General features: G+C 51.8%; 1 protein-coding gene across 3 annotated transcripts; it reads left to right on the top strand.

Annotated features, from left to right (window-relative positions):
- The first annotated feature begins 109 nt into the window (after positions 1 to 109).
- Positions 110 to 21,086, top strand: ANP32A (acidic nuclear phosphoprotein 32 family member A). Of its 3 annotated transcripts, none has more exons than XM_080551560.1 (8): positions 110 to 342; positions 14,276 to 14,425; positions 14,567 to 14,689; positions 16,368 to 16,566; positions 16,768 to 16,866; positions 18,408 to 18,505; positions 19,425 to 19,485; positions 19,686 to 21,086. In XM_080551560.1, the coding sequence occupies exons 1-8, from the start codon at positions 289 to 291 to the stop codon at positions 19,745 to 19,747; spliced, it is 846 nt and encodes a 281-aa protein (XP_080407686.1). In that variant the 5' UTR covers positions 110 to 288; the 3' UTR covers positions 19,748 to 21,086. The 3 variants fall into 3 exon arrangements, with proteins under 3 accessions (XP_080407686.1, XP_080407687.1, XP_080407688.1); XM_080551561.1 differs by having other exon boundaries at positions 124 to 342; positions 16,780 to 16,866; XM_080551562.1 differs by lacking the exon at positions 16,768 to 16,866 and having other exon boundaries at positions 124 to 342.
- Positions 21,087 to 21,577: the final 491 nt, after the last annotated feature.

Here is a 21,577-nt window from a genome sequence, read left to right as displayed (position 1 = left end):
TTCCCCTATTGGCTCCCACCTCCCCTCGTCCTCCCCTATTGGCTCGGGCCTCGCGGCGCCGGGCGTCGATTGGCGGAGGGAGGCGTCAGTCAAGCCGGAGCCCCCGGGAGCGCCCGCCTCCGCAGTTATCAGGTTAGTGTTCGCCGCGGCGCTGGGCTCGGGGTTCCGAGCGGAGCTGGTGGAGCCCTCCGAGTCCTCCCGGCACCGGCCTCGGGAGGGGGGGGTCTGCAGCGGGGTCACCACGCCAGCGGAGCCGGGCACAGCGAGCGCCTCCCGCCAGCCGCGGCCATGGACATGAAGAAAAGGATCCACTTAGAGCTGCGGAACAGGACGCCCTCAGATGTAAGCAACGCCAAAAAAAAAAAAAAATCCATCCCACGTTTTATTTGATGATGATGATGATTTTTTTTTTTTTTGGGGGGGGGGGGGGGGGAGAGGAGAGAGAAAAAAAAAAAAAAAGCATCGAAAACGTGCGGTGCGATCGGGGAGGGGGCGGCGGGGGGGAAGGCGGCAGGGCCGCTGCTGCCCTTGAGGTGCCTACCTGTGCGCGGCCGTGCCCGGTGCCCGGTTCGGGGCGGGGGGGGGGGACCGGGGGGCGCCCGCCTTGTGCTTTACGGGGGGGGGACACGCGGACACGGGGACCTGCGGGGCTGCTCCTCGCCCCGCCGGCGCGAGACGCATTAACGGGGGCTCGCGGTGCATGAAATAAAAATAAGTTGGTGCTCCTCTCCGGCGTGGTTAGTTCGCGGATATTTGTCCTGGGCGCTGGGCAGGGAGCGCAGGCAGGGGCTGCGAGCGAGTTGCGAAGGGTTTTAGTTTGAAGTGCGTCTTCGTTTCTGTGCGGTGATCAGGCAGGAGAGACTGGGGAGCCATATTTGTAACTTTGTAGTCCTCATGAACGCGCCCTTTCTCTCTCTCTCCCTCTCTCCAGATGCTGAGAAGATAAAAGGAAAGAATTTTAAGCAAATACTTAGCGTTTTTAGAGGTCTGGTATCGCTGCCCGTAGTGTGAGCGCGGAATAAAAAATATTGCAAGAAATAAATGCACTCTCCACCCCCTCCATCCCCGCACACACACACACACACACGCACAAAAAGGCTGGATGTGTGTGTGTGCGTGTTTTTTCTTGTTTATTTTTTCCCCTTTTTTTAATTTTCTCCCTCCCCTCCCCATTTTGCCCCCCCCCCACCCCCCCCTTTTTTTTTTTCCCCTCGGGGCTGGACTTCGGGGCTTGTTGTGTTCGGCGCCTTCCCCGAATAAACGGCGGCGAGAAACTTTGTCAGGACGAAAATAGTCCGCGGCCGGGGGGGGTGCCCAGATGCGGCCGGGCCCCGGGCCCCGCTCCGGCGGGCGGCGGCGGCGGCAGGGCCGGGGCTCGAACCCGGGGCGCGGAGCGGGGGTCCCGGCACCCCCCCCCCCCCCCCCCAGCCCCCGTTCCTCAGCCCGGGGAGGGGGGGCGGTGAGGGCGGCGGGGGCTGCCCCGGCCCCTCGGTGTCCCGGAGGGGGGACACACGCCTCGGGGCGGCTGGAGAAGGGCCCGCGGGGGTGCCCCGGAGCGGGGCCCGGGGCTGGAGCCGGGGCCGGGGCCGGGGCCGGGGAGGGGAACGTACCTCTCCGGGAGGCGCCCGGGGGAGGGCGGAGGCAGGCGGCTGGAACGCGGCCCCGCGGCTTTTCGGTGGCCAGCGCGACGTCTGAGGGGACAAAGGCGGGCAGATTTATGTAACCTGCTCTTTAAACTTTAAAAAGTCCTGGGCGAGCGGCGGCGGCGGGAGGAGGAGGAGGAGGAGGAGGGCGCCCGCCCGCCGTAGCGGCACACGCCGCCGGCCCCGGCGAGGTGCGGCCCTGGCCGGCCCTCGGGGCTCATTGTTGGGGGGCCGGGGGGAGGGGAGCCGCCCGCCCTCCGCCGCCTCAACCGGGCCGGCGCCGGGCCCCCCTGCGCCCCCCTTCCCGGCCGAGCCGCTCCCGGCCGCGGCTCCTGGCGTCGGCAGCGCCACGGCGCAGCGCAAGTAGGACGCGGCGCCATGTTGTGTCCTCCCCTCCCGAGCCGCCGCCGCTGAGGAGGAGGAGGAGGAGGAGGAGGAGGAAGGCGGCGAGGCCGGGCCGGGCCGGGTGGCAGCGGCGGAGCGGGGCCGGGCTTCTCCCCTCAGCGACCGGAGGGCGGCGGGGGGCGGCCGGGCGGCGGCGGCTCCGACATGACGGGCGGCCGCCGCGCCTGCCATTTTGTCGCCGCTGTCGCCGGGCTCTGACAACGAGCCGCGGCGGCGGCGGGACGAGCCCCGAGGGGTAAAATCACCCCCCCCCGCCGCCTTCTCCGAACCTTTTAGCGTTATTTTTTTTTCAAACCCACCCCCCCGGGCTCGGGGGGGGGCCGCACGGCCCGCCCGGGGGGGCGCTGGGGCGGGGGGCGCTGCGGCCGTGAGCCGGGAAAACGCCTTCTTCTGGGCAGGGCCCGGCGGGAAGGTAGGTCTCCGCTTTGCTTTTTTTTTTTTTTTTTCCCCCACCCTTTTAATATATTTTTAAATCTTTTTAAGGCAGTTTTTTATCTTTTTTTTAATTATTATTATTTTTGGTTTTACTTTTTGCGTCTCGCTGCCTCACGCGTGTGATGCCGGAGGCTTGTTCACCATTTTAAGCAGACCCACAGTCCAAAGACTTAATCCTTTTCCTTAATGCGTTCTGGACAGTGCCCTCCCCCCAAACACACATCTGGGTTTTGTTCAGTTCGGACTTATGCAAAAGCAAGCGGAGAGAGCCCTGGTTTGGAGGTGTTTCTCTGTTCCCCTGCAGCTGAGAAACGTCCGCCAGTGGGTTGTAAAACAGTGCTTGGTTAACCTGTTTTTTGTTTGTTTGCTTGTTTGTTTTAACCTGTCAGCCTTTAGTTCTGTCACTGAGTTGTGCACATCAGTCCTCCCAAGGTCCGTTGGTCCATCACGTCCATTACAAGAGTAAATGCTTCTGGTTTCCTACAGGGGGGCGATGCCGTTTGGGAACGCCGCTCTGTTTACGATCAGTTTTGTACGAGCATTGATTACAGACGCGTGCACGTGCTGCTGCGCTGGGGAGAGCTAAGGGTGCAGTTTGAAGTCTGTTTCTCTAAAGTCCCCATTAAAATAACTCAGCTGAATCCGTCTCATGCTTTAGATGAGTTGTTTGAGCTTTAGAAGCAGGTCTAGTGCCAGGTGTCATTTATTTACGGATTTCTATAAGTCTTTGGGCATGAACAGGACGGTTCTGTAAACTGCTTGTGTTAGTCTTTGTTTTGATAAATGCACAGTGTTTCTTGTGTGATCTGTGAACGATCATCCTTTTCAAAGTTTTAAATGTAACATATATAAATCTTGGTGGAAATAACTGCACAAGTAGAAGTGTATTTACTTCTGGAGCTTCTGCCCTATACGTGCTCAACTTTTGCCATACATCTCCTATTTAATCCATTATCAGAGCTTGCAGGATCAGAACTTTTTGTAAATCAAGGTTAGGTAAGAGGATGTCGATAAGGTGTTGGGGTTCTTTCTGCTCTTAGGAGACTATTTTATGCCTTGGGTTAGCTAATACAGTCCTCATGTAGAATACTATGTAATACTTCAGCTGCTAAGTCATATAACCCTGTAAGGTTACATGTTAGCTAATAAAATGTAATGTAAGTGTCTCAAAGTGGATTGTATAGTAGCTATTTCTTCCTCAGACTCTTTTTTTGCTGGGTTGTGTTTTTTTTCCTCACTTCGTTTTTAGATGAATTCATTGTTGGTGAGAGGTCTGGGGTTACGCAGCATCAGAAACTTGGTTGTGGTTTTGTGTATGTTGGTGAGAAATCTCTGGTTCGGGTGCGTGAAATTTGTGCTGCACCGCCACAGTTGAGCTTTCACATCTACTCCCAGCCCGGTTATTTCAATTTCTTTAACCCATTACATTACATGGTCACTTACGGTAGTGCACTCAGCTTTTGGCACTTTGCTGATCATATCGCTGTAGTCTCCTGTCACATGTCACTGCCTGCCAGAAATTGGCCAGATACAACTTTTTCACGTGCGTTTCCTCCAGACCATCAGCCAGTAGTGGAATAAGCACGGACCTCCACAGAGAGGATGCTCACCTGGGCACACTCGAGGGGGTTCCTCTTCATTCCAGTGTACGTAGCTCGATCAGTACCACGCAGAGGCAGTAAAACAAGGTCGGTACCGAGGGGGACTCCTTGGCTGCGGGACGCAGAGGTACGTTTTTGAAATGATGCACAAAACTCCGGTGGTTTAGAGCTACCATGCTGGTTCATTTAGTCTGAGGATTGAACGCTGCTTTTGAAAGGAGCTTTATCAGCTCAAAATTGTGACAGTGATAAAATACTGACTGCAGCACTGGGTATTTCTTACAGTTCTTCCAACTCTTTGTTGCACTTTAAAGCTTATTTGAATTCTGATTTCTCACTGGTTATCTGTAGGTTTTAACGCTGAAGGGAAATACAGTGCAAGCATCTATGCAAAGTGTGCTCGCATATGAAGAATATAAATAAAAAGCTCTTTCCCCAAGCTAGTTCCTTGGTGTGATGCTCATAATAACAGTAAAGAGTTTAAAGGGATACACATCCCTTTAAAAACCTGCATTTTAAAGAAGCTTGGGTACTGTAAATGGGTACAGATACCCACATTCTTATTCTTCCCCCACCTGAACCACCTATGGGTGGAAGGGGGATCTACTCCAGGTTTGTTACAAAGTGGGACAAGTGGGTTGCGTGGTAGTGTCTAGGGTGCCACGGGATCAGCACATACAAAGTATGCGGCACGTGCAGGTTATCATGGATTTTTGCAGACTTCAATCATTTAACCACTTAGGTAGCTGACAGCAGGGCATAAATATAACAGAGGTAGCTTTTATCTGTTATCTAATATTAGCAATATCTGAAGTGCAGTCACAGTTACACACCTGAACCATACAAATGATTTTGTATCCAGAACTTTTTTTAAATTTTATTTATTTTGTAACTGGCTTAATAAAAATGAAGTAAGAAGAGAAATAGCTGGATTTTAAATGGTGTAATTGTACTGTAAGCCATCAGGAAATGCATCTTCTGAAGAAACAAGGTTGACGTGAGGGGGTAAAAAAGCTGCTTAGTCCAAACCTCGTACGGTATAGGTGATGTGGCTGAGTCAAGCGTAACTATCCTTGCAGCAGGATTTGTGCACTATGTATCAATGGGTAGGATATACCTTCCTCAAAACCTACACCCAGAACTTCTGAGAGTTTTAAGGTAACATTACTTACACGCAGGGATTGAGGACTTCACCTTAATTTCCACTGTATTTAAAAGACCGTATTATCTATGCCAGTGATGCATCTTTAATTGTTCATTTAAATGGTGGTATAATTATTAGTGGTTTTCTTCAATGTTTACGGCCCAGAAGGCTGATGTCGAGTAGCTCTTCCCACTTCGTTCTTTCCGTGGATTACTCCTTCCTCCCCCACGTCCTCCCGCCTTACAGGTACAGGAATTGCAGAGCTGGAGAAGCCTGAGAAGAGCTGGACCTGCAAAATACGAGTGGATGCTTGAATGAATGAATGAGACACGTGGCAGGGGTAGGGATGGAGCCCTGAGGAGGTGGTCCTGGCCTCTCGCTCGGCTATCAGTCAGACAAAACAGTCAGTAAATACGTCGCCTGTACTTTTTGACTAAGTTGGTAGAATCGGTCGTGAAGCCCTTGCATATGTAAGGATGACCTTTGAAATATTAAAAAAAAAAAAAAAAAAAGCCTCAGTGGTTTGCCTTCACAGCCCCGAGTAAAAGTTGTCCTCTCTATTGCAGCACTCACTCGTCCATTGGCTTGGTCTATCAAACACTTTCCCTCCAAAGCCATAAAAGAGCTAGGAAAAGCTTATCTCTTGCTGGCATGATTTGCTAACGCATTCTGCAGCAGCTGACATCTTCAGAGCCTGCTTTCTGTATTAACTGTTCGGCTCTTGAAGCCGGTGTTAATTTAAGCCAGCGTTCCTTCTTTATGCGCGTCCCTACGTCGTCCGAGGGCAGCGTGGAGCACGCGCGGCTGAACAAGGCGAAGTGGTTCAGCTCAGTACGTATCGCTTCTAACCGAAGGATTTTCAAAGGGAAGGTGCAATGCCATCTCTTTCGGTCCTGGTCTGTTGGCTGACGGCTGGACGTGCTGTCAGGCACTCGAACAAACCGAGACGTGGAGCTGCAGTGACCCGCGTGCAGCCACCCCAGCCAGGGGCAGAGCCGGGCGCTCAGCTGATAGGTGACACTATCTATTGAAAAAAAAGAAGAAACCAGCATCACTGTTAAACTTAAAAAGCATTTAATGTAAAGATCGAGCAGTTTAATCACTTACGAGCCTCTGTCTAAATAAATATTCGGGGTCTTTTCAGAGTTTTGCTGCTAGCAGGAGAAACCCAAATGGAAGCCAGTGGCTTGCTTTTGAACGGAACAGCTTTCTGTGTCCCCAAAGTCTGTTCCTGATTTATTAATTAGCGTGCTGCTTATGCATATGGCTGTAGTGACCCTTGTAAACGTGTGGAAGTGTGTTTATGCGACTCATGGGGTTTCTTGGCTGGGGGGGCTGTTCCTTGAGGAAGGCGGCAGCAGGTTATCTGCTCTGGAAGTTTTGGAGTACTGGAAAGGCTTCGTAATTAGATACGGGTGTGAGGTGCATTCAGAACCGCGACGACTCTTAACCCTTCTGCCGCTTATGTGTTTTACTTGGAGCAGGAGGTTTCTGGCAGGAGCAGAGTGAAGGGGCGTTGGAGCTGTGTTAGTTGCTCTCAGGGCTTATGGCTGTGGTGTATAAAACATCAGAGGGTAGAAGAAGTAAATGCATCGCTATTCAGCCAGATTTTTCTGAGCTATGCAAGTAGCCTTATGCTGGCTCTGAAGAGCGAGTAGCTTCAGTTACAAAGACTTTGAAAAGAAAAGGCACACGTTTCCCCATCACTCTTGCCCTGCTCCCTCCCTTTTGCTGGGGCAGAGGAGAGGCAGGGGCCCTGGCACTGTGGTGTGGCCAGGAGGATGTCCTCCTGTGCCCAGCCTCGTGGGAGCAGGCATAAATGAAGCCCGGCTTTCAGGTGGGGATCCCTAGCATGGCGCTGTCTTCAGCCTAGGAGTTTACAAGGTGGCTTTCAGCCGCTCTTGTTGCATCACGTCGCGCTGGTGTACAGCAATATTCAGCAAACTGCTAGAGCCAGGGCCGGGCCAGCAGCCCGCAGTGGTGCCCGTGTGGTCACTGGGTTGTTCTTGGTCCCTGGGCAAATGGTTTTTTTTGCTGTTCCCCGGTCACTTGTCCCAAGTGCGGTGCCGTGTTGATGGCCGCATGCCGCTTCTGGTGTTGGGGCTGGTGCACAGCCCCTCATCCCCATGGGCACTCCTTGCCAGCAGAGCTTAGTGCTGGAAGGGTGAGGTTGGAAAACTGCCGAACTGTAACCTAGAAAATGTTCGGAGTTTCTTCGTCGTGTGGTTGTTAATGCACGCTGCTGCTTCTAGCGAAAAACGTCCATGCGTATTGATGCTGTCGTTGAAAAATGCCAGTTACCTAAACCGTGTTGGTGTGATATCGGAAGTTCTTTTGTTCTCTAAAATCTGAGGGAATTCCTGGGAAAGATACGCAGAAGAGGAATTCAAATACGAAAGCTTGGGGTTACATCATTCGGAGAAACCCTAGATGAATTTTGAAGCCCAACGGTAAATTCACGTGATCTCATACAAAATAGGCAAGATAACTGGACACAGAGTGGGTTGCCATCGGACCAGGCTGCAGTGGAAAGGGCTCTGCTCAGCGTCAGTGAATCGTGTAGTACCAAAAGGGGGATGGTTTGTGTTTTGTGGCCATGCTTCGAGCAGCGTTTCTCCCTGCCCCAGGATTCGCAGATTGACCAGAGCCTGTGCAGGGTACCTGGTAGCTGGCTAGGTGGCTTTCAGAGTTTAAGACGTACTGCAAGTGAGTAAAATCTATTTATCGCATCTCAGCTGCTCATAATAAAACCTTGAGGGGACATATCAAAATCCAAGGTAAAACACTGGTTTGGTAAAGGGGAAAAAAACCAACAAAATCAACCTTTACGGCTGTCACCTGTAGCTGGTGCCCGTGAGTTTCATTCTGCCACGTGTTTGTTGGCCGGCGGGTCAGAGGACGCCAGCGCTATCGAATTTTCCCTTCCCTGTTAAATTCGTGGTAGGAAATACTCTACGTGTGGCTCAGTCCTCACCCTGAGCGTCTCCGCCGGGTGATCCCGAGCTGCCGATGGGGAATCCCGGTGGCAGGACGCCAGGAGGCAGCGGGTGCCCTGCCACCTGCTTCCCTCCCTCCCTGCACGCAGGCAGCGTGCCAGGGGCAGGGGGGGGCACAGCCGGGTTCTGCAGCCAGCCTGGGGAGGCCGAGCAGCAATTCGGGTACGCCTTCATCGGCGTGCTCCACGGCGGGTTAGAGGTTGTGCCACGTTCCTCCATCTCCCGCCGTGTTCCACCACGAGATGAACTTGGCCATGCTCTGCTCCGTGCTGGTACCACGGGGTGCTCTCGGGTGGCTGAGGATCTGTCCTCCATGCAGCTGGCAAATGGCGTGTTTACGTGCTGTCTTTATCTAAATAAAAAAATAAAGTCGGGTCTTTAGGTTGGTTACCTTTTGGTGACCATCTGAGAGCAGAAGTTACCGTGTCTTTGAGCCTTCAGAGCAGTTCTGTTAGCACAAGGTACCGAATGAAATGTTTTGCGCAAGCATTTTTGGCCTGATCACATTGCAGGTAGTACCTGAAATGAAAATTTTTGCAACGTTTAACTTCTTCCAGAAGTAACTTTGGGAGAAGCTTGTAAAAGTTGAGCACGGAAAACATCCTGCCGTCCCCGGGCAGCTCCACGTGAACATTGGGCTCCTTGCGAGCCTTGGGCAGTGTCTTGAGCCTTGTCAAACCCATTCTGCCCCCAGCAAACGAGAACGTCGTGACCATGGATGGTTGGCTTCTCTGGAGCTTTGAGGCACAAACCGAGTGGAACAGAAACCTAAGGAGATCCGTTTCTGCTCGAGGATCCCCAGCTCTGCGTGAGAACAGATCCAGAACACAGCGTAAGCACAGGAGGAGCCCAGTTTTTGGCACTCTGGTTACAACAGGCAGCAAAGGTCGTGCTCGGTCTTTACCATGGGGCAATGCAGGGCTTTGCACACACTATGTACGCTTCTGAGACAAAAAAGAAAACAAACCCAAAGACAGAAACCCAAGTGTCTTGAAGAAACGTTTGTACAACTGAAAAAAACAAAACTCTGCTTTCAAAAGTCCTTTGGACTTGGCTTCCACTTGGCACAGCAGGATTCCCTTCTTCTTCCCTCCCTGCTTTCCACAGCTCTGCCCTCCTCCAGATGAAGTTTCCGTTGGGTTAAGAAGTACAAAGGACTTCTCTCAACGTTCCCCAGCTCATTTGGTTGGAAGCAGTGCAAAACAGAGCTAACACCCTCTTCTTTACCAGTTTTTTTGGGTTAAAATGCTGCAGAGTGGGATATCCCTATCCTTGAGGTACCATACACAACGTGCACTTCAAAAGCATCCCATCCATTGTGCTGGAGATGAGATGTTACAGCCTTCGCTGTTCCTGCTTGTAAAGCCAGCAGAACGGTACTTGGAAATTCGCCTTTAATTGTTGAAAAGTTGTCTTCACAGCTGCGTCCTTCCACCACGCTGCGAAGCCTTCAGCCACGGACCTGGGTTCAGGACCCAAGTCCCGCTTCCCTGGCTCTCGCAGCCCATGGGCTGCAGGCTTTCTGGAAGCAGAGGCTCTTCTGTTTTACGTGCTGCTGTGGGAGTGTAGACTAAAGGTTAAGGCGCTAACTTGTGCTGCATGGTGGCCGTCCGTGTGTAACTGAACTCCGCTGCTCGCGCGCGGTGATATCTCAGGAGTACGGTCACTTCCAGAGCGTGGAGGAGGCAGGCAGGGGAAGGAGGGTCTGCCCCGTACCTGCATGTGCAGGGAGCTGTGATCTCCTTGCTGAGGCTCCCATGAAACCCAGTGGCTGCTTCCACGTGGCGGCCCGTGCTTGCCCCAGGAATAAGCTGGAGCCTCGCAGTACGCACCGGGGCTCTGTTAAGGATCCTCTGTGTGTGGTTGGGAGTACAGCTCGATGCGGTACCCGTGCTGGGAGACAGCCCCCGGTTATCGAGCAGGCAGCAAGGCGCTGTGATGGCAGGGAGGTCCTGGAGAGGCGCAGGGGATGCTGCAGTCCGCAGCTGGCAGCACAGCGCCTTACCGGCAGCCCGATGTCACGATCCGAAGGCGTCTGAGACCGTCGGAAACAGCAACCAGGACGACCGCGGGACAAGAAGCCCAAGGCTCGCCATCCGAAGGCTCTGCTGAAGAAGCCGCGATCCACCCGTGTGCACGCCTGTTGCCGCTGAGTGCTAAGGCCCCGATACCAGCAAACCGCAGAGCAACGCTCCGGCAGAAAGGCGCAGACGTCCAGGAAGCACCTGCGAGGGCGGCGAGGCCGAGGCAGCGCTGCCAGCTGGACAGCGCAGGGTGTCCCTTACCCGGGGCAGGGACGGTGCCTCGTGTGCCACCGGTGCTGCTGAAGGCACGGCTGTTACGGCAGGACCCGGCCGAGCTGCGCCCGCGTTAGGTTTTCTGCTAGGCGCCTGCGGGTGCCCCCTCGGCTGCTGAGGTGAGCGCGGCAGCGTTATTTGCGGTGGCTGGCCGCCTCTGGCGCGGTGCTCTTCTGCCCTTCCCCGCTACCGAGCAGTTTTGGAGAGGAGGGAGGAAAGACGAGCACAGGTGTCGTATGGTCTGCCTTGCTCCTAAATTAGTGCCCGCTCCCATTAGCGCTTCGAGTAGCTTAACGCGTCGTGGCGTCGGTGGCGCCGGGCCTGGCCGCGCGCGGCTGCTGCACGTCGGGTCAGGGCCCCGGCGCCTCCGCCTGCCTCTCCCCACGAGGTCGGCTGCTGCCCTGCGTTCCCTCTGCGCACCCGTACCCCACGTCACGCGGGCTGCGGCGGGACGCAGCCGCGGCGCCTCGGACCTGCTGAGGGCCGCTCGTCTCGCTCCAGCTTGCGGGAAGGCCCCGGGGAGGGCGCTGGCTCGCGTCAGGCAGAGGCTTGTTCTGGGATTCGGTGACAGAATAGGAGGGACGGCGCGTACAGAAGCCGCAGCCGCACTGCGCCTTGACAGGGTGTTCATGCAAAGTTCAGTGGATGTTCAGAGAGTGATTCAGGGGCCGGGATTTTCCTGAAAATTATGCAGATTTCTGAATGCAGAGGAGGAACGGGTTTGCAGTCCCTGTGTCATACGTCTGTGGCGGTGAGCTGTTTCGGGTGGAATGTGGCCTCACTAAGGTCGCTTTGGGCTTCTCCTCCCTACACTCCCAGTTACATCCATGCTTGTTTCTCTGTTGGGGCTGTCCTGGGCCGTCCTCAAATAGGGCCCAGCACCCTCAGAAGGGGGCAAAGTTTGGGGGCAGACCTGCCTGGCAGCCAGCAAGCTGGAAAAGCGTCCCACTGATAACCCGAGGGGCCTCCAAGGGCCGTGCCCGCTCACCGATGGGATGTCGCTGCCTGACAGGCTCCCGTTAATCGCCAAATACTCATCAGTCACCAAATAACGAGTCCTAAGGAGACGTGGGCGAGTTGCTGAAGGTGTCTTTAATACTTACAAAAACCGTCTGAGCTGGTGGCAGTCGTCGCTGCGGGGAGAAGGACTGGCTGCGATGGCATGGGGAGCGCGCGTCGCAGTGAAGCCGGGAGGAGCCATGCTTCCCTTCATCCTTATTCTCACGTGGGTGCTTGCCGTAGGATCCCTGACTCCTGGAATAAATATAAGGCCATTTTGGGTCTGCCGTGAGCTCTGCTCTGTGTGCCGTGCCGTCAGGAGCGACTCGGTGTGCTGGGGCACCTCCGGCCCGCGAGCCCCGAAATAACACTGCTGGAGCGCTCGCGGCCCACGCTGCCGTTCCCTGATGGAGCCCTTGGATGCGAGCGAGCCTTCGACCCCTTGCAAACCGGTTTTATTCCCTGGGAGCTTCCCCTGCTTTGGCTGAACTCGTGCCTGGTGTCTCGGTTCTGGGCACGGCAAAGAAGAGAGCGGTGCGCTTCGGTGTCAGAACCGGAGCTCCTGAAGGGCAGAGAGCAAACAGCGGTCCTGCCCTGAAAGCAGCAACCTACAAGTAGAAGCCAGTTGGCTTTTTCTGCCACCGTGCTGTCACAAATTTCCTTCTCGGGCCTTTGCACGGGGCCGTGGGGATGGAGGGGAGCCGATCCCTCACCCGCCCCCCCCGGGAGGTGGGCGCTGGCCCCGCGCTGCCCCCGCAGATAACGGGGCGAGGACGGGGGCAGATAGACGCAGATGCGCTGCTGGGAGGCTTGGCTCCGGGGTGGGGCTTCTTTTATGTCGTTTTTTAAATTTTTTTCCTTTTTTTTTTTTTGGCGGGAGCTCTGTGTGTGTGTGAAGCAGATGTTTGAGACAGCTGAGTGCGTCTGCCCCTGAGCTGATCTCGCTGGAGGACCCTGATACTTAAATACTGTTACAGCAGGGAGATAGGCATATTTGCCTTTAATCAGCTTTCCTACCATCTAAATTTCAATTTTTTCTTTGGTTTGTTTCGCCTTTCAGTGGAATAGACGTATGTGGGAGCTGGAGCATCTGACTCGTTCCTTGGTTTCTTCTAACCAGCCTGAAATTCTGCTGGGAGACTTTTGTGTAGCCATTCCCTATCATAATTCTTCTAGGAAAATTGTGGAGTCTTGGAAAACGTATTTCCTGTCTAACTCCGATCCTCCTACTCTCAATGAATCACTTGTGCTCTCGTGTTGCTTTGGGCTGACTTCCCTATTGACTTCAGCGCTTGGGATTTAATTAGAAATGTAGGGATGTTATTTGGAGCTGTAAAACTACACAGGGTTCTCCTCCGTGCAGCGGCACTACAGCGATAACAAAAAGTGAAGAAAATTAAATATTTGCATATTAACTGTCCTTGGTGCGAACTGAACAGTTGCTTCATGTTTCTACATACACCCTTTTTTGCAAACTTCCTTTTATCCCGTCCTCTCTGCGAACAGCAGCGTCCTCTTCCTCCTCCAGGCCTCGAAACGAAGCCCGGTGCTCGGGGCTGCTCCGGCGGCTGCGGCGCACGCAGCGGGACGTGGCGCTCTGGGTATTTATTTGCGTGCCGGGCAGAAAGTAACCCCCAGAAATTCCTCATTGGGTATGAAAACGTCTGAATATCCTCCCGTGGGTGAGGCCTTCCTGTGGAGTCACAGCGAGCGGGGCAGAGCTGACGGAGAGCCCAAAAAAGCCCGTCCAGGCTCTGCTGCTCCTGCGGGGCTGCCCCGGCCCTGGGGTGAAACCCGCAGTTCTGCTCGGGGTGGGGCCCGTTCGGCTTCTTTTGCATCGATGCTGTTGTTCTGTGTCCGTTAAAGATAGCACCTGCAAAAAAGGGCAGTGATGGTTTTTTTTCTTTTTCTCTTTCTTTTTTTTTTTTTTTTTAAAGAAAAAGCCCTGCCTGGCAGGCCCTTTGCTGCTCAGGCCCGCAGGACATTATCTCACCCCTCCTGTTGAACCTCCTGGCTGCAATGGGGCAGGGGAGATAAGAAAGGGGGGTATGCTTCCCCAGCAGCAGCTACAGTGCCTAAACTTCCCCTGCCAGCATCGTGTGGATCGCACCTTGTAATTCCCCAGGAAAGCAGTCACCTCCTCGGAGCGTGTCTTCACCTAAAGTGCAGTGGGGCAGCCCTAACAAGAGGGGCTGGGGCAGACTCGGGGGGTCCGGGTTAGGTTTGCCCGTGCCCCCCTTTGGGTTTCGGGGCTGCCTGAGCAGCCCCTGGTCTCGGCACGCCTGAAGAGCCCGAACAGTTCTTGCATGGAGCAGGAAGCTTTTTTAACGAGCGGTGACACGGTGTGACAGCACGCTACTGGTACGGTGTCGGAGTGGTAGGTTAGTTTAAAAATCCTCTTTTCGTATTTTTTTGGAGTGCTTTTTGCCCGCGTTTACCAAAGACGGGCCTACTCCTAACAACCAAATAACTCAAGCCAGGATTAATGTTTCTGACTTGGTTCCGCCATTTATAGCACAACACGAAGGTGAGCGGCTGAAGCAAAGCCAAATAACCGTGTTCTTGAAACGCTGCTAACCTGGCATGCTGGCAAAATGAGGGCTCAGAGCCGGGAGATAACCTTTTGCATACTTGCCAACTTGATGGAATACCTTTCATTTTCGCCTGAGCTGTGTCGTCCTTTGCTTGGGAGTTGAAATCTTTATTCCCCGCGCAGGGGTTCTCACGCACGTTTGTGCATTGCTCTTTTTTCCAGGTTAAAGAACTCGTTCTGGACAACTGCAGGTCATACGAAGGCAAAATCGAAGGCCTTACAGATGAGTTCGAAGAGCTGGAATTCTTAAGTACAATCAACGTAGGCTTAACCTCAGTTGCAAACTTACCAAAGTTAAACAAACTTAAGAAGGTAAACAACATGCCCTCTCTCTCCGTCTTCGCAATATACTGCATGTAAAACAGTTGTTTGCCTAACTTAATTAATGACTGACCAAACTGCTTTGTGATGCATGCTTGCACTAAAAACTCAAGATGTTTATGTGCCTTTCAGCTCGAGCTAAGTGACAACAGAATCTCAGGAGGACTGGAAGTGTTGGCAGAAAAGTGTCCAAACCTCACGCATCTAAATCTAAGTGGCAACAAAATAAAAGATCTCGGTACAATAGAACCTCTGGTAAGTCGGCGCGGCGTGGAGCGAAAGAAAAACGTGATTTTGTGATGAGAAGGGGCAACGTGCTGGCGCGGTGGGGACGATATTTTGGGCTTCGAAATTCCAAACGAGCTCGCAGCTGGATGCCTCCAGCTCTGGTGCTTATCTCGCAGCCTGGTGCCCGTGCCGTGGGGCTGACACCCATCCGAGGGTGCAGCATCCCGGTGGGGAGTGCAAGCTGCTGCTTCCCTCTAGCGGCCGGCCCTCTGCCAGGAGCAGCCCGGGGACCTGTCCTGGCCCCAAGCAAAGTGGGGACAGCCCCCAGGCTGCTCTCACCCAAGCAGTGCCTTTTGGAAGCGCAGCGGCTTTGCACCGCGGTAATCCAAGGGAAGGGAATGACCGAGAGTCGGCTCTTGGCGGCTGGCTCGTGTCGTGGGTCTGTCTCCCATAGCCAGGGTCCCTGCTTGGACTGGATGCACCGTCCCCAAAATATTCGGCCTAAAATAACAGGCAGCGCTTCTGCTCGGGGTGTGTGGGGCGTGCGGGTGTCGGTAGGACCAGCCGCAGCGCCGTGCTCTCAGCCTGCTTGTCCCAGCGGGGCAGCGGTCGCTGAGCCTCCAGCTCCTTCCTCCAGCTTCCCACCACCTCTCCTGCTCGCTGCCACTACACTCCGTTGTTTTACAATGCCATTATTCTCCTTATTTCAAGTGCACCGGTCAGGTTTATCAGGCTGGCGTTCCAAAAACCTTCAGCTGTCAGTTCTAGGAATGGTTCTTAGTACTACTTCCTAATTTTTGGTTTGCGTGTCCTTGATTTTCTAGGAACAAAGAGTTTCAGCTCATGCCTGCTTCCCAAATACTTGCTCCTAAGTGTCTCAAGGAGCAGTTTTCAATGAGCCCATCTTGGCTCGCCTTTCCTCCAGCAGAAGAGGAGAGTAGGGCAGTTAAACTGAGAGAGAGGATTGTAACTGCTCCCCCTTTCAGACTTGTTTTCTTGACATCACCGTTGCTCTGCGTGCTAAACTCCGAAAGGAAGATAGTTCATAAGACCTGACGTAAATCCTTCACCGCTCTGCTTGTGCTTTTATTGCTAGTACTTGGAAGTGCTGCTGGCAATGCAGCCCACTTCCTCCAAAAAATAAATTAATTAAATATTTATAAAATATTTATATTTAATATATTAGAATTTATTTATAAGAAATTTAATAAATTAAATATTTTTCCCTGTTCTAAGCCTTCTTTTCCATCTAGAATCAAAGGTGCCATCATCAAAAATTTTAGAATCTCTTCTAGTAAAAATCTCGTGTCTAAAGAATGGGCTGTTTCTTTTTCCATTGAAAATAGTACTCTGTATGTATCTGGCCCCAATATTTTGCCTTGCTCTTTGAGGGTAACTCGCTGGACCGCTGTTTATTCTTAGCTTGGTCCCTCACAGCACGTGTGATTTTGTGCCCTTACCTCTTTCCAAACCTCAGCCTTCCACTTGCAAGATGCTGAACTTAAGGGCATTTTCCACTCAGATAGCGCAGAAGCAGTGGCCAGGCGCTGCAGATTTCTGTCCCACCCCAGTTTAGGAGGCAGAGAACGAAATGACCCCTTTTGTCCTGGAAGCTCATGAACACGTTAACTCTGTCGAATTGTCTGTTCGTAGTGGTTTATTGCGACACTGGGCTTCAGAGGCTTTTTTTTTTTTTTCCTTGCAGAAAAAGTTAGAAAACCTGAAGAGTTTAGATCTTTTCAATTGCGAGGTAACCAACTTGAACGATTATAGAGAAAACGTATTCAAGCTCCTCCCGCAACTCACATACCTCGATGGCTACGATCGGGACGACAAAGAAGCGCCGGACTCTGACGCGGAGGGCTACGTGGAGGGCCTAGACGACGAGGAGGAGGATGAAGATGGTACGTGACTTGTGCTGCTTGGTGTGCGTAAGTTAAAAGAGCGATGTGCTGCCTAGTGCATTTTGCTTCCAGCTCTGACTTGTTGGCAAGAGAAGGGTGTTCTCAGCAGCTCCTGGTGATGTAAAGGAGACGTACCTCCGTGTCCTCTGAAGGAACGAGGGGAAAGGAGAGGGGCAGGGCCTGAAAGAACTACTTTCTCAGTCTTATCTCTAGTGAAAGATCGGGACGACAAAGAAGCGCCGGACTCTGACGCGGAGGGCTACGTGGAGGGCCTAGACGACGAGGAGGAGGACGAAGACGGTACGTGACTTGTGCTGCTTGGTGTGCGTAAGTGGAGGGACGGACGTGCTGCGTTTTGTGTCCAGCTCCGCCTTGTTGGCAGCAGAAGGGCCTCCAGCAGCTCATTCCTGACCGGTGTAAAGGAGAAATACCTCCGTGTCCTCTGAGGGAGCGAGGGGAAAGGAGACGGGCAGGGCTCGAGAGAGGTTCTGAGTCTTACTTCTAGTGAACAATGAGGAGAGAAAGGGTGGTAGGAGAAAGGGGCCAGGAGGAGGAGTAAGATGAGCAGTGAGATGCTGGAAATGTTCAGGGAACAGTAAACATCGGGGGATGAGTACAAAAAGGAGAAATGGGTAAGAGAAGATGAGATGCAAACAAACGCTGCAGGAACCACACGATCAGGGAAGCCACGTGTGGTTGTGTAGACCCTGATGGAGGAGGGCAGAGTGGAGAAGCAGAGTGGGCATAGGACAAAGTGGTTGAGTGGAGGAATCGAGTAGAGGAGCCAAGGCATTACTAGGAGGGTATAGCTTATCCATGAAGAGAAAGGGAACTGGTTGGAATGGGGTGGAAGAGAGGAGAGGGTAAGTGCTGACGTTTTCCTGGGGCAAGCTCTGTGAAAGGCAGTAATGAAGCAGCGAGCACCTTTTTAATGCTAGGAAAGTGAACTCTGTGTCCCACTGCATGTAGGTGCCGTTCTGCCTCCCTGGCAGGCTACACTCGGAGGCATCAGTGTGCTGGCTGGATGGGCGTCAGGCTGAGTTTGGGGAATTTGCTAGACTCTTCAAACCCAGCTGCGCAGCAAAAGCAGAATAGCTGGACTTGCACTTTTCCCTCGAGTGCTGAATGCGAGCCCTGGTGAAAGGGGCGAGCGCCGCAGCGGTGCCAGGCAGAGGGGTGCTGTCATCCAGCAGCGCAGAAATTCAGCAGGGGTGGGTTCTTTTCCTCGGAGCACAAGTCTGAGCCTGTGTTGCAATGCGTGAAAAAGCTCCAAAACGCCATTCCCACAGCATGGAAAACATTCCTGGTTTGTTGCTTGGGCTCGTTGAGTTTGCAGCCAAGAGGAAAGTGCTTAAATGCACGTGGTGGCTCGTGTGTGACCCTTCTGTATTGCTCTGGTAGCATAAAGGCGAGGAGCATCCCCTGGGGAGGGCTCCCAGAGCATGGCTGGCTTGTAAAGTTGTGCCCTGTCTCTGCTGGGAGCAGATGGACACTTGCAGACGAAGAGCTGCAAACGTCCCACGGGCTCTAAAATGCACGTCAGTGGTGGGAGCTGGAGCAGCTGAAGCACTCCTGAGGCTGCTGTGACTTTGTCAGGGCCCTGCAGCAGCTCTGACCACGGGCACAGCTGCCACATTGCCCCGTCGCTTGGCTGAAGAGGCACGGGACTTTGCCCAGCCCTGCCTAGCAGCTGCAGAGCTGCCTTTAATTCTGCGCTGCCTCAAAGCGATGCTCTCAGTTCGCTCCCCGTGTTGGTAGGAGCTTCCATGTCAGACAGCAACGTTGGGGAAAAAAAATAAACTTTTAAGTGTCTGAGTGGTTAATCTTGTTTGACTGTGTAGAAGAGGAGTATGATGATGACGCTCAGGTAGTAGAAGACGAAGAAGATGAGGAGGAAGAGGAGGAAGGAGAAGAGGAGGACGTAAGCGGAGAAGAGGAGGTAAGGATTTTACGCAGCTAATAACGGGTGTGGAGTGAACGCTAACGGGGAATAGTTGGGCAAGAAACGGATCAAAGACCGGAGGGTTTTGGTACGGGATGCGCGTGCTTGCTTTTTTAACCTGAGAAGCGTCACAGGGGGTGGCTTTGAGGCGCGCCTGTCTATGAGCCAGCTGCCATCTAGTGACCGCTGACATGAAATCATTTCTGCTGCCTGGGCTGGTGCCAGTGCCGCCAGGAACGTCTGCAGGCCTAGCGTGGGGGCCTCTGGAGGGTTGGATTTACGCACACAGAGAGGTACCCGAATTACTGACCCCGTGCTCCGAGACCGAGGTTCCTCCTGTACCTGCGTCTTGTGGTTCTTCGGGATGCTTGAATTCGTAGTGGAGTCCAGCTGCTGCGTGTGAGCTGGTCGCGTTCTGCTGGGACTTCACCCTTAGCAGAACCACGGGGAATGGGGCTAAAATATCTGTTGAAGGCCAGCTGCCCAGAACCTGGAGCTGTCCACTCATCTTGCACCTCTCCTTACCCCCAGAGCACGCGCCTGCTCCCACTGGGCGACCACCCGCAGCAATCACCGCGTTTTGCTAAGCTCAGGACGTCATAGCAAAATTTGCAGCTTCATGGCAGCTGAACTGTGAAACCATTTACTTGCTGAGGAGTGGAAGCTAGAAGTGGCTGCTACAGCCTTCTGCAATGAAACATGGGCCGGAGTCCAGTTATGCTGCTGCAAAAAAACTCCAGCAACTACACTTATATAAGTGTGTGGGAAGTGTCTGCCTTCTTGTTTGCTTTTTGTTTAAGATGCTTCAAGGACTTTTTCTCTCTGTTGTAAAATGCTGTTGGATATTGCCAAATTGTGAAAGGTTCTGAGCTGAAACCAACTTTTTAAATATCTTTTTTTTTTTTCTTTAATCTAGGAGGATGAAGAAGGCTATAACGATGGTGAGGTAGATGATGACGAAGACGAAGAAGAGCCCGGTACGGCAGTAATCCAGTTTTTTCCTAGAGATTAAATATATATATGTATATATGTATATATATATAAAGCAGGCTCATGTTTTTATTCCTGCTCCTTTGATAGCAAGCCAGTTGCCAAAGTAGGAGCTTGTTGAACTTGTTCAGCTTCTCAGCAACATGTGGGAGCACCCGTATAATTCAAGTTGTGTTTTATTTTTCAGATGAAGAACGGGGACAGAAGAGAAAACGAGAACCTGAAGACGAAGGGGATGAAGATGACTAAACTGAATAACCTATTTTGAAAATTTCCTATTGTGATTTGACTGTTTTTACCCTGTATTTCCCCTCCCCACACCCCCAACCTTTTTTTTCTTTTTTTTTTTTTTTTTTTCTGATTGTAATGTTGCTGTGGGAACGAGAGGGAGAAGCAGACTGGGTGGGCAAGGGAATAAAATACTATTTTTACTGCCACTCCTCCTCCTATTCATTTTAAATTTTTTCTTTTTGTCCCTCTCTTAGTCCCTGTAACTGCAATAGTAAGTATAAACCAAGTGGTAATTTGTTTCTTATTATTGGAGTGGATAGTTGGACATCTTTCAAAAGAAAAAAAAAAGTTAAGATCAGTGGATGATACCCCAAATACACATATTCTGTTCTGAGACAGCCGAATATCCTTGGTTGTTGGGATTTTCCACCGCTGCCAGTCACTAAATACGTTGTAAGCATTTTTGGGGGATGCTTCAAATCTGGGCAAAGCGTCCCTCCACAGCAACAGGTGTGAGAATGGCATATTGATAAAGTGATTTCTTTGTTGCCTGTCCGTGAATGACTGCCATTTTCAGCCAATGCTTTCCCTGCTTTTGTAGGTACCTTTTCTTTTGCTGTTTGTAAATAGTGACCAAATGTTTTTTTTTGTTTTGTTTTGTTTTTTTGTTTGTGTTTTGTTTTGTTTTGTTTTGGGGTGTTCCTTTGGATCTGGTTTGTGGGGTGAATTTGCAATCCCCTCCTTCCCCATGTGTTGTGTTTTTTCCTTTGTTTGTTTTGTTGCTTTTTTTTTTTTTTTGGCTAGGGTATAGCCAATACACTGAAAATGGCAGGCATTTAAATATATATATAAATATATATAAAAAGTGTTCCTAATTCCTGAGTTACTAGTGAAATGAATTTGACAATTGTAATAAAAAAATGTTTCAACCCTTTTAAATAAGGTGTGTACTATTTTGGTCTGTAATATATAACACCTAGTCAATTTTAAGTGATGAGAAACTACTTCCACTTGTGCTATATACTTTGAAAATTTTTACAAACCTAAATACAGGAGGCAGTTCAGCATGTAGGGTAGGAGGTTTCTTTTCATACACTCAAGCACGAGATACTAATACAAAATTGTATTTTCTTACCTAGTGGAAGTCAGTAAAATGACTGAAAATACCTAGTGAATGTACAGTTTTACTTTCATATCCCTCTTTAAAATAGCTTTAGAAGTGACTTGTATTTCCTAGTCAATATTTCATCTGTATAAATACATTTGCAACAGTTTTTTTTTTTTTTCCCAGAAGAGCCAAACTTTGAGTTTTATGTCTGTTTGTCATTGATGAATTTCAATAAATCTTTTTATACAATTTTTTCTGTGGCTTATTTGAGTAAAATGGGCCACTGGGAATGAATTGCATAGCTTTTTAAGAAGGCATTCAGTAAGTTATCCTGGTAAATTCCCCGATATTTTTAGTGGCTTGATCATACGTTTTGCTCTGCAAAACTACCCTTAGCCACGGTTGGGTGCAACCAAGGGAGAGGTTTACGGCTTTAGTGTAAATAACAGCGTGCCATTTTTCTTTCAGAAGGAGCGTTTTTTTTTTTTCCCTGCGTTACCACCGCGAATATTACGCTTGGCGTGTTCGTTTCTGCTGCCTGTTTAATCCTGTCCCTGTTTACCCAGGCCCAGAGGAAAAGCCTTGATTTCGAGCGAGATCCCACGGTTCCTGCGAGCCCCGGGGCATGTGGCTGGGACCTGGGCTACGGCACCCGCCACCCCCTGGGGCAGTTGCTGCCAGGTCGAAGCTAAGTCTGTGCGTTTTCCTCTTGTCGGTGAGCAGTGTGTTAGGGGTGAGGG

The sequence above is a fragment of the Anser brachyrhynchus genome (assembly GCF_964034855.1).
Source record: "Anser brachyrhynchus genome assembly, chromosome: 11".
NCBI classification, from domain to species: domain Eukaryota; kingdom Metazoa; phylum Chordata; class Aves; order Anseriformes; family Anatidae; genus Anser; species Anser brachyrhynchus.
The sequence above is the reverse complement of the archived record's forward strand: the minus strand, read 5'-3'. Positions and strand labels throughout refer to the sequence as shown.